Consider the following 12664-nt stretch of genomic DNA (forward strand, 5'->3'; position numbering starts at 1 on the left):
TAGTTTCATAATGTAAGTCATGTCCCTATTAATTTTCAATCCAGGAATATGGTAGAATAATTCAATATTATATCTAATTCTTCTATATCGTTTGTATCATTAAAAAAATAGAACAATCGTCTGCATTTATTATCTTATTTTCCATATCACCTATTCTGTATTGAAATACAAATGACTCTGGCGAAAGACAGAGCCGAGTAGTCTGGCGTAACACAGAGATACGATCTTACGTATACTTTTTTTACGTATACGTAAGCTCCCGAACATCTTACGTATACGTAAGCTCCCGAAGAGAAATAGCGCCATCATGAGTTTGGGTCTGTACTATTCCAAGATGGCAGCCTCCATGTGGAGAAAAAGTGGATCCCGAATCCAGGGAAATGTCGTACAATTCTTACGTTTTTCGAGGTACGTGTTCTGAAAGATCTAATTCAAAGGTTTTCTCCATATTTCTGTAGCTAACATGCATTACGAATAATACCACTGAATCCTATAAAAGTTTGGAATAATGATCTCCCCTCCTCAATCCTCATGTCATCAGTAGAGGTGCACGGCCAATATGGGAGACTCTCTCCTATAGGGGAGACAATCTCCCACATTGGAGACTTGCTTTGCAAAAGGACAAAAGAAACAACACCAACAAAAGCATGATTTTTTCCACCCAAAATTTTGTCTCACTGAGGTCAGAAGCCCATTTGTTCTGTGTGTGATTGACAACAAAAATCCTTATCAAAACAAAAGTAGACGGTGAATTTTTAAAGTAGACGGTGAAAGGGGTAATTTTTCATGAGGAATCTGCTTATCACATTTTTATTTGCCGCCAAGGTAATCCTTTTGCCGCAAATGTAAACAAAGGAAATTGGTCTCCAAAACTGGAGACTCACTGTCTGAAATTGGATACCCAAATACCTAGGGATACCTAGGGAAGTTTCTGAATGTAGGCATGTTATGCCTCTGTATTCAGTTCTAGGTTTTTCCTCCTCAAGATGGCTGGCTCACTTCCGGGAACAGGGCTTTCGTAGTCATATTTTATTGGCTCATTTTTCCAGCATCTATCCAGGGCAGCTTCAAAACTGTGCACACTTGGGGCAGTGACAACATCATTATTTAGGCTGTTCCATGTCTTACGTATTCTAACATAAAAAGAATTCCTATATTTTTGGGTCTTTGTCCTTGGTATGAACAATTTTTTACTGTGACCCCTGGTATGTTCACTATATTTTTCTTCTAGATTAAGTTTTGTACATTGATCATAACTATTAAAGTGTTTATATGTTTCAATCATATCACCCCTAACTCTTCGATACGCCAGAGTTGGGATTTTTAACCGTTTAAGTCGTTGTGGATAGGAAAGCTTCCTTAATTCAGGGACTAATTTTGTTGCCCTTCTTTGTACGTTCTCTAATGCATGTATATGTTTCTTCAGTATATGGTTCCACACAGCATGGGCATACTCAACTTGTGGTCGGACAAGCGACTTATATAACAGAGCAAAGTTATTTTTGTCAAGATAAACAAAAGTTCGTCTGATCAAGCCCATAAGCCTGTTGGCCTTGTTTATTTTTGATTGCATGTGTTCTTCAAAGCTGAGTTTATCATCATTTACAACACCCAAGTCCCTTTCGGAGGTGACATGTTCAAGCGCATCATTCATTAATGTGTATGGAAAAGCTTCCTGCTGGTCTTGCGTGTTACCAATAGAGAGTACACTACATTTCTTGGGGTTGAATTTCAGCAGCCATTTTTCTGACCAGCATTTCAGATGGTCAAGATCTCTCTGGAGTGAATTGCAATCATTCTGATCTCTTATAAACTTGAATAGCTTGGTATCATCAGCAAAAAGATAAACATTACTTTCAGTAACAACGTCTGGAAGATCATTGATGTATAACAAAAATAACACAGGGCCAAGGACACTCCCTTGCGGAATTCCGCTTTCTACATGACCCCAACTTGAGAACTCGCCATTCACACACACCCTCTGTCTCCTTCCAACAAGGAATGCCTCGATCCAACTAACCACATCTCTGATATAGGAGATAATCTCCCACATTGGAGACAGTCTCCAATATTGGCCGTGCGCCTCTACTGGTCATGGGTCATGGCTCATGCTCCTTGATTATTATACAACAACGATTATTTTGAACTGCCCTTCCCTGCCTAGTCTGGCAGCCGTCTGTTTCGAGGAGTTTTGAAACATTTTTTTTTTATTTCTCCTCGTACACAGATGGCTCGCTATCGTGCAGCCACCATTATTAGGGGACTTGCAGTCCTTCACGTTTATAATTTTGTGGAGCTCAATAAATCGCTCTCCTTATTTTTTTGAGGAGCTCAATTGAGCTCTTCAGAATCCCCGGTGGGGTCACTCAGCCGCAGAGGGGGACACGTATGACCGTTACCACAAATGCAAGTCAATTTCAAGGATATTTTGTGAAATTTACCCCTCTATTTTCACGCAAAACAAGGACAAAATTGCGGTAAAATGGTACCTTGAAACACCCCTAATTATAAGATTGTAAGGACACTTTTGCCCATTTCGCAAATTTACCCCTATTTACCATATTTCAAGGACAAGGCATTTACACCCTTTCCTCATTAGAGGAAATTGCAACTCAGCTAGGCGTCAGAGTGCTTCGTCCTTAAAGATGACCAAGAGCCATGTCATACTGATACAATAATCCAAAAGAACTTTATTTTTCTTGAAAAATAAGAAAAGTAGAATTCTTTCTAAAAATAAATGTAGAGTTGTCCATATAAAGATACAGAGCATGATGCGTGCGCCCTCTGCAGCTGGTGACTCGGCGACGGATTTTACTTCCCGTAATCGTTCTCCCCTTTTTCCTGACCCCTATTTCCATCAGATTGAGGACGGTGAGCACCCCTATTTTCATTACTTCGAGGAGTGTTCTGTCCGCGGACGTTTCGTGAAATTGACCCCTTTTCCCGCGATTTTGGTAACGGTCATGCGGTCCCCAAGTCATATTGAGTGACCCCACTGGGTCAGAATCGCTCTCCGTGAGGAGCTCAAATCAATTCATTACAATGCATGTTTGATTTATTGTAGATTTTTCGTAACATTGTAATGCAATAGCTGTGTTAGCTATTAATGATATGATCAATCAATCATTTAATTTCATAAACTGGCGCCTAGATGACGTCATCATGATTTGATAACCTTGAAAAGTTTCGTTTCGCATGTCCATAATGATTGCCATACATGACATAAAAATCAAGGAAATCGACATGCCCGATATTGAGATAAAGTGGTCACTAGCTTTGGCAATAAAAATAAAGAAAATTCTGACGAATATAATAGGTGATCTGTCATATACATGACAGACCACCTAGGCCTAATTAAAACAATAGTTTTGTAAAACCAATACAAAAACCGGCATTGACCTAATTAGTTTATTGATAAAATAATAATCGGGTAGACATATATCGAACTACCGTTAGTTTTTTAATTGTCAACTATAATAATATTTTAGGGATTGGTGACTGCATCCCAGGTTAAATTTGAGGCCATGCTCTTGATACTCTTGGATTATAATTCTTACATTTTATTTATTGCAGTGATGCATATTTTTGGGCACCAGTTAACAGGAACATACATTTATTTTTCTACATTGTATTGAATGAAATCTGGTACAATGAAATAGCCTTATCCTTGTTCATCAAGTTGGTATAGGGACTATCCAGGTTGCTGCATTGGGTAATAAATAATCCTATTCATCCACTTTACAGAGAGAGCAGACTGGCAGAGCCTATTTTAAATTAGGAGCTGTTTATAATATATCTACCTTGTTCGATCATTAATTTATTATTGGTTATTCTGAGTTCTTTTCTGTCAATACCCAACAGGAAATTATATGTATTCAAAATTGAATTTCAATTTACTTTATACTTTGAGTTTTTATTGAATTCATTACCAAATCATATCATATAAATTATCCAACACTTTTCATAAATTTAATGATATCGAACACATCATTCTTAGATGTCTTACAAAATTGATAAAACTTCCACCCTAAATACACAAAAAGATCTACCTACCTTGAACCTTGAAGATTAATCCCTTTTAGCAGCTTCAAAGCTATTCCATGATGAATAATATAAAGATGTAAAAATTTTGTCGAAATCGTTTTTCTTCTTTACGAAATCAGCCTCTGGTCGCACCCCTCTTTGCAAGCTCTTTAAAGCATATTATAATGTTTCTTCTTTACTAATGGTCTACTTTACTTATTTATTTATTCTTTCTTTTCAGATTGGCCTTAGCCTCAAATCACACCAAGGAATATTCAGATCAAACACAATCAGTGGTCATTCCAAATAAAGTCAAGAGGTAAAACAATGCATGAAGCATCTTGCACCCTCTGAACTCTTTAAAAACGTTGCACTAGTGATATTTGAACACCTTTATAGGTGCAACTTTACACATTGTAGAAGAATTGCAAGATTGCATCTGAAAAAGGGGCTCCAAATATGATATCGCAAGATGCCAACAAACTGTTCAATTCAACTTTTTTTTTCTTAGTTGAAAAGGTTGAGAAGTTTTGATGGAAATGTGTAACTATTTTTGTTTTTTTCATTAGTCCGAGTCCTTATTTTTATTTTGAAAAAAAAATTAACCACCTTTTATACCTGGATGGCAGGAAAAAAAAAACAATTCCCTAAAACTTAACGAAAATTCACCTGTCATATTTTACAGCTATGAAATGCCCATGTATTGTCCACATTACCTTGAATTTATTTTTGAATTTAAAAATAACCAATAAAATGAGGAATATTTCCTTCTTTCTACACTTTGAAACTAAAAGATTAAAAATTCAGCTGATGTTGTACAATAATATGTATATCTAGAGTAGCCAACAAAAATTGTCATATTGGCACGAAAAGTGTTATTCCAACAGATAATCTAAGAATTAGTCATAGGATCATCAATTTTTGACTAATTTATGCTTTTAAGCCCCTTTTCTTGTTTTACAAAATAAGGAGATATAATCAGGTCCAAAGTGGAATCATATTGCAAAAGATCATTAATTAGTACCATGCTTTTGGTTCTGATTTGATCTTTCAAGTGAAAGAAAGGAATGCAAAATGATTCAAAGAATGAGATGGATAGAGCTTTAAAGAACTGAATGGATAGAGCTTTAAGGAATGGAGTGGCTATAGTCTGCTGGGCCAACCCAACCCTTCACTCGAAATAAGGGTCTGAATGTGCAGCCTACTCATCCCTTGTGTACTGAAGGCTCTCTCGCTCAGGTATTGGAACAGCAAGTTTTGTATGTGCTAGCCTTTGAGTGGAGGCACACTTGTTGATCAAAGTTCCATTGAGGGTCTGTGCCTGCAGACTAAAATGGATATCTGAGTACTCATTTCAATATAAATATGGTCCCTGGTGGGTGTTTCATAAAGCTATTCGTATATAAGTTAAGAGCGACTTTAAGAACGACTGGTGATCCTTTCTTATAGTAAATGAATTTCAACATTAAATGTTCAATAGTGATTATTTAGCGGGTAAGAAAGGTTCACCGGTCATTCTTAAAGTCGCTCTTAACTTACGAACATCTTTATGAAACGGCCCCCTGTTCTTATTAGTTTTGATTCTTCTCTCTTTGTACAGGGATGATTTATCTGTATTGAAAGCATTAAGTCAAACTGTCAGCAAGGTGAGTTGAATGATTTCTGTTTCTTTAACTGTTTGAATTAATCGTGCTTCTTCAGTAGGCTATTCTGAGTTGAAAAAAAAAACTCCTCTGCACTGATCCTAATATTCTGATATTTAACAAAAACAAATTCCGACTTGGTCCAAGTTTGCATGGAGGACTGACAATGATCTGATTAGTTTTTTTAATACCAAGTTCTAAGACCACAGAGGACATTACTCACCCAGATTTACATTTTAACATTGGTACAGATCCTCTTAAGCAAGTGACAATATAACTGTCGAAAAATATTTCCGCTTGAGTGAGCACCACTTACTTTTGAAAAGTTAGTGAAAAATGATTTGCACAGAACTTTGAAATAGTTATGCGAATAAAAGTAGACCTTAATCACAAAGAACACGTTGCTAGGGTTAGGGTTAGGTAGTAAAATGTATTTGTAGATATCTTTTACCCCTTTTAAAGGAGAATGAAACCTTTGGAATAAGTAGGCTTTTGTCGAAACAGAAAAATCAAAGAAACAGATCAACAAAAGTTTGAGAAAAATTGGACAAACAATGAGAAAGTTATGAGCATTTGAATATTGCAATCACTAATGCTATGGAGATCCTCCCATTGGCAATGCAACAAGGATGTGTGATGTCACATGTGAACAACTTTCCTTTGATGCTTTTTCGTATGGTGATATAAACTCTTTATCCATGATGTATTCTTTAAAAATCTGTATTACATGATCTTCTGATAAATGTAATAAAAGAGGCAATTTAAGTTTAATTATACTGAAGTAATGGGGGAGTTGTTCTCCTTTAACTTGTTTCCTTGTCCAAAACACTTCGAAGAGTGCATTGTGCCCCACCCTACTCCCTCACACACCGAGGCCATCGTGACAATATTTGCTTTATCGTGTTTACAATGACCTGTGATTTACATGAAATGGCTTAGGCTTCATTTTCATTTTGTTAATCATTGTCAAGCTTGGAAAAAGTGTGGAGAAACAAGTATTAAATGAAGAATAAAATGTAAACCCACTTTAAATAATAAAAACTTAGTGAAAAAATGCTGGAGATGTCTGATATAAACTTTTGTTCAGAATAAGTTATGTCCTCAGATCTAGCTGGCACAAAAAGGTTGAGGTTGTGCTTACTATGTGTTGGAGTATCAATTCGGGTGGCAAAATTGTTACAAAATGCTTGAATATATCTGTTTTATTTCAAATGACTAAAAGTGCAAGGGAAATATAAGAGAAATGTTTTGTAGGGTAAGTTTGATTTCACCCTTTCCCCTTGACACAGCGTGAAAATGAGCATTTCTGCAAGCTTTACACAAATGGATAATGCTCACTCAAGTGTAACAAACCTTTTTTTGATATGCACTGTATACAAATCCTTCACCCATAGTGATGTAATATTTTGATAGGTAGCCATTTAAGAAGTGTATATTTTTTTAAAAGCACTGTATATAGTGCACCACGGAAAAGTCAACAAGATAATCAAGGCCTGAAAAGTACCTCGTGCATGTAAATGTAATTCCTACTAGATGATGTGTATCATTACATACTATCACTCTCGCGTTGACATCCCTTACACTGCAGTATTGTGATAAATCTCTCTTATAACCTGTACAGGACCCTACTGCCTTGCCGTATGTGTTTATAGATGACCCATATCTTCTTCCAAAGTCAGCCGCTGAAAGGGTAAAATAATTTCTTTACTCCTATTGTATTCACCAAAGAACTTTTCTGTAGATCTCGGAATAAAAAGATAAAATATTTAATCAAAGTTTATCTTATTGTTGTCCTCTTTGTCACAATACATGAATTTAAATATATTTCTGCTTGTAAATGAAATGTTTGAAGTTTTAATTTGCCATTATATTGGATTTTGTTATCCGGTTTTAATGGCACAAAGTTTATTCATTGTCTGTCTTCATCTTCTGTGTCAATCAGGCAAACAATTTGTCACTTTGGGGGCCACTTTTCACAAACTAATGCCTAAATCTGCTGCATTGGAAAAGAATTGACTTTGAGGAGAATGAGGATTTTTCTGGGCTCTTTGGGGTGAAATCACTGTGTTAATGTTTTTTTTCCCTGCTGTAGATGTTCTTTCATATTGTAACAGCTGACTTTGTTTAATTTTTGCAGAGAAGATACCTTCTTGCCAAGGAATCTGGAAGGAAATCAGCTCAGTATGTCATCAACAGCAAGCCAGAAGTATTCTTAGGGTTACAGAAAGATGAACCAAAAATTGAGGTTTGTCATCGGATTTATTCATTTATTTATCGATTTATTTATATATTTACTTATTTATTTATATATAATATAATTTATTTATCTATCTATTCACTTATTCATTTATTTATCTATTTAGTTATTCATTTATTTATTTATGTACTTATGTATTCTTTTATTCATTCATTCACTCATTCATCATTTATTGTTTATTAATTAATTCATTCATATATATATATATATAAAGAGAGAGAGAGAAACCATTAAATTCAATTTAATGAAACAAGGTTGAAACTTTCATGCTTTAATCCAACAAAATGTATATGTATATTTATGTATTCATTTATTTATTATTATTTTCTTTTTAGGGGTGGACATATCTACTCATGTTTTCAATCCACGGATATCACCAAGCACTCTACAAGTGGAACATTTTTGTAAACCATAATCCGTGTTTTTTATTGAAAACTGTTATAAGCTATAGTAGTCTTCAGTATCAATCTTAATCATCTTCATCATTATCATTATCTTCTTTGATTTGTGAACATCTTTAGGCATTTTATCCACCCATTGACCGTGCAGTGAGTGAGGTCAACGAGGCAGCCATCTTAGAAAGGATAGGTGTGAGAGACATGGAGGGCGCACTTCAGGTTCACGCCCAACTTATAGAATCAGGTACAGTTCAAAAAAAAAATCTTTGGTCGTATAGTGAGTGAATGTATCATCGACCGACCTTGTATTACCCCACGCGCACATCGTACGCGTCAGAAAATAATTTCATATGCTCAAAACTTTGCAACATCCTTAAGGGAACTTGAATAGAAAGATGATGAAAAATGGTCAAAAACACATTTTCAAAGTCTTAATATTCTAAAAAATAATAAACTATGGTCAAAATAGCTCATCGGTGATTTTGTTGTTTTCTCAATTTTTCCCATAGAAAACACACGTTCGGTAATACGATACCTTTTTCAAGTGACCAAAATATTTCACATGCGAAGAGGGTTTGATTGGAAGCTAATATCGTAAAAAAGAAAATAGATTCCTGCAAAATTTTTACATATTTTTATTTTGTAAGTAATTGTGTATTTATGGTGAAAGTTTGATGAATTTTATGAGAATAATGTGTTTGATATCAATTAATGTCAATTGATTCTTCTGAGATAACCCCTCATGTATCTCAAAGAGAGGTATAAACTCTCAGTGGAATGGTTGAAAGAATGGGTAACTTTGACATGCATTCTCAAAAGAGGTTTCAATTGTACTGTGGTACAGATTTTTGGTATAATTATGCTCATTTTACCGCATAAGCTAGGAAAAGTCCAATCATAAATGTACGCTTTTGGCAAAGGTCACTAAATTCATGATTGAATGAAGCATGTTAATACAAGAAGTCTTTATAATCCATGGTTTTGTATCATGGTACCACTGAAACCTCTTTAGAGAATACAGGCCTTCAAGTTTGGTGTTAATCATTTGGTTTCAGCATTGGGTTGGTTGATACATCAACACAGTCCCCAACTAGTCTACAAATGTAGACCCACATCTGCAATGTGTGTACCACAGCTGATTCAACGAGTCTGCATTGCAGACTAGGTCTACTGTGGCTGCAGATGCTTTGCTCACCCTTTAAGGCTGCGTTGCTTCACAAACCAGCATCAGCGCGCTGCACACGCTGAGATCCCACCATACAAGCCATTCAGAGTCTGCATACCAGACTAGTCCCCAACTTAAAATGATGCTTTGAATTAGATGGTTCTCACTAGGTGTTATCTATAATGTGAATTGGAATACCAGTATGGAATTCACATCATTATTTTGTGTAACCAGGGCCCCGTCCTACAAACAGTTACCGTTGATCCAATCAATTGTAACTGTGGAGGAGCCGTGGTGTAGTGGTTCTGACTCTCACCTTGTAAACAGAGGGTCACCGCAGTCTGGCGTCCTTTGGCAAGGCGTTAATCCACACTTTGCCACTCTCGACCCGGGTGCTAAATGGATACCCGGTAGGATGTGAAAGTCATTGTAGCTTGTCCAGTACCGTGTGCGCCTCACAAGTGACTGACTGGAATACTCCCCAAGGAGTGGAGGATGTGCACATAATATGTGCGGGAATGACTGATTGAATCCGATGACCGGGGTAATAATATATCTGTAAAGCGCTTAGACACGTCTTTCCAATGTATTAAGCGCTATACAAAAACGGATTATTATTATTATTAAATCCATCTGTGTCATAAGATTTTCTACAGGAAATTTGTAAATTATCCTAAAGTTGTAAACAAAGGAGAACACACCAAATTGTCAAGAAATCAATGAATTAATGGATATATATTCATATCTAGAAATTTTTTTGAACAAACATGCATTTTAAATCTTGACATTGCTGGCCATCCATAGTTGCAATTGATTGGATCAATCGCAACTCTTTGTAAGACGAGGGCCCAGTTTATCAATACATCATAATGTAAGTGTATTCATTGAGAGCAACTTCCTGTTTTGTAACCTTGTTGAAAAACAGTGAATTTTGTTTATTTTTACAGCTTGGTTCACTGTGATTCTTTTATAATTCCCGTTATCAAAAGAGAATTGTTGATTGACCAATCAGTCAATTTTGTCATTGTAGGTCATCATGTATCCCTGGAGGTGAATAATGTCCTTCTTGATTTTCTCTGCTACCACGGAGGTCACCTTCCAACAGATGATGCTGTTCTCAAGAGAATGTTGGCTCCGAACACTCAAAAAGAGGTAATTAGTCACTATGAGCTTGTTAGCTCCGAACACTCAAAAAGTGGTAATTAGTCACTATGAGCTTGTTGGTTTTAAACTCTCAAACAGAGGTAATTATTCACTATGAGCTTGTTGGCTCCACTTACTAAAAAGTAATTAGTCACTATGGAATTGTTGGCGTCAAACTCTCAAACAGAAGTAATTAGTCATTATGAGCTTGTTGGCTTCAAACTCTCAAACAGAGGTAATTAGTTACTATGAGCTTGCTGGCTTCAAATATAGGTAATTAGTCATTATGAGCTTGTTGGCTTCAAACTCTCATGCAGAGGCAATTAGTCACTATGAGCTTGCTGGCTTCAAACTCTCAAACAGAGGTAATTGGTTACTATGAGCTTGCTGGCTTCAAATATAGGTAATTAGTCATTAAGAGCTTGTTGGCTTCAAACTCTCATGCAGAGGCAATTAGTCACTATGAGCTTGCTGGCTTCAAACTCTCAAACAGAAGTAATTAGTCATTATGAGCTTGTTGGCTTCAAACTCTCATACAGAGGTAATTAGTCACTATGAGCTTGCTGGCTTCAAACTCAAACAGAGGTAATTCGTCACTATGAGCTTGTTGGCTCCACTCACTAAAAAAGTAATTAGTCACTATGAGCTTGCTGGCTTCAAACTCTCAAACAGAGGTAATTAGTCACTATGAGCTTGTTGGCTCAAAACACTCAAAAATAGGTCACTAAAAGAGGTGGTCTTCAGTGTAGTAATTTGTTAGCTTGGATTTCTTGATTTGATAAAGTTTAATTTATCTAACAGTACTAGTTCTAGATCTGCAGTGATATCGTAACAATCAAACTTTGTTTTACAGACTTTCTCATGAAATCAATATTTACTGCAACTACTTTCATTCATTTTAAGTTAAATATTTAGGTAAGCAAACATGCCCTCCTCTTTGATTTTGAATTGGTATGATAGGAAGGAGAAGATGGAACAGCACCAGAGATTAGTGAGGAGAGCGGCGAAGATGTCATCAAGAGTGGGAAGGAAGAAAATAGCAACCTGAAAAGATGGAAGAATAGATACAAGTCAATCCAGTGGAAGTGAGTACTTGTCGGTCATTCCGGTTTTAAATCCGGTTTAGTTTTTAGCTTCTGGGCCCTGGTCTTACAAAGAGTTACGACTGATCCAATCAATCGTAACTCTATGTAAATCCATTAGTGTCATAATTTTTTCTACAGGAAATTTGCGAAATGTCCTTTGTGAACAAAGGAAATCAAACCAAATTGTTAAGAAATCAATGTATTTATGGATACATTCATATCTAGAATTAAAAAAAAAATGCATTTTATATGTTGACTTTGCTGGCTTTTATTTTGTTGCAATTGATTGGATCAATTCTCATCACACTCACAGAGATCATCCTCGCCCCCCACCTCTCTCCACTTTTCTCTATTCATTGCATCCCTTTTCCTCTATCCAACCCTCTTGCCTCCAAAACTTGCTTCTTCCATATCTTCTTGGGTGACCATCTGACCAGCCACCTCAAACTCAGGTGCCTTTCTCAAGACGTGATCAATAGTTATGTAATAACTGTGTGGTGATAACTGAAGATTTAAAATGTTCTAATTTAACAACTGTTGTCAGATTTTGCTGTTTGAAATAAACATTTTCTGACCACCTTAAGCATTGATGATATCTCAACAAAAAATAAATTTGGCATTGACTTTATACACGAAATCACATTTTTGAGCAATTTTGGGGTTGACATGCATACATAAATAAAATCATTCAATGTCGTAATGGTGTGTCTGATTTTTGAAACAATGGTCCCAAAAGATGCGCAAGACTTGAAAAAGTTGGCAAGTGATGCAGTCACAAAATTTTGAGTGGCTAAGTTGCAAAATTTGTTGAGGGGGCAGGTTAAATTGGAATTTTAGCTGATCCCCCCCTCCCATCAACTTAGGGTTTAACTGGTTAATTGTCAAAGTCATCAATACTGAATGTCTTATGAATTTTGCTATTCATTTGGGTTTCCAGTCTGAAATAGAGT

At 36.0% G+C, this 12664-nt stretch overlaps 1 protein-coding gene across 1 annotated transcript in view; it reads left to right on the plus strand.

Moving 5' to 3' along the window:
• Window positions 1–291: 291 nt before the first annotated feature.
• The window catches only part of LOC121425018 (pentatricopeptide repeat domain-containing protein 3, mitochondrial-like), a 51492-nt gene continuing 39119 nt past the window's right edge, over window positions 292–12664 (plus strand). Inside the window, exons 1-8 of the mRNA XM_041620951.1 lie at window positions 292–408; window positions 4265–4342; window positions 5624–5669; window positions 7288–7356; window positions 7804–7911; window positions 8445–8565; window positions 10517–10638; window positions 11590–11714. Of these exons, the coding sequence (XP_041476885.1) occupies window positions 308–408; window positions 4265–4342; window positions 5624–5669; window positions 7288–7356; window positions 7804–7911; window positions 8445–8565; window positions 10517–10638; window positions 11590–11714 (770 nt within the window). The 5' untranslated portion in view covers window positions 292–307. The remainder of the gene's footprint in view (window positions 409–4264; window positions 4343–5623; window positions 5670–7287; window positions 7357–7803; window positions 7912–8444; window positions 8566–10516; window positions 10639–11589; window positions 11715–12664) is intronic.

The sequence above is a fragment of the Lytechinus variegatus genome, chromosome 12 (assembly GCF_018143015.1).
Source record: "Lytechinus variegatus isolate NC3 chromosome 12, Lvar_3.0, whole genome shotgun sequence".
Classification (NCBI taxonomy): Eukaryota; Metazoa; Echinodermata; class Echinoidea; order Temnopleuroida; family Toxopneustidae; genus Lytechinus; species Lytechinus variegatus.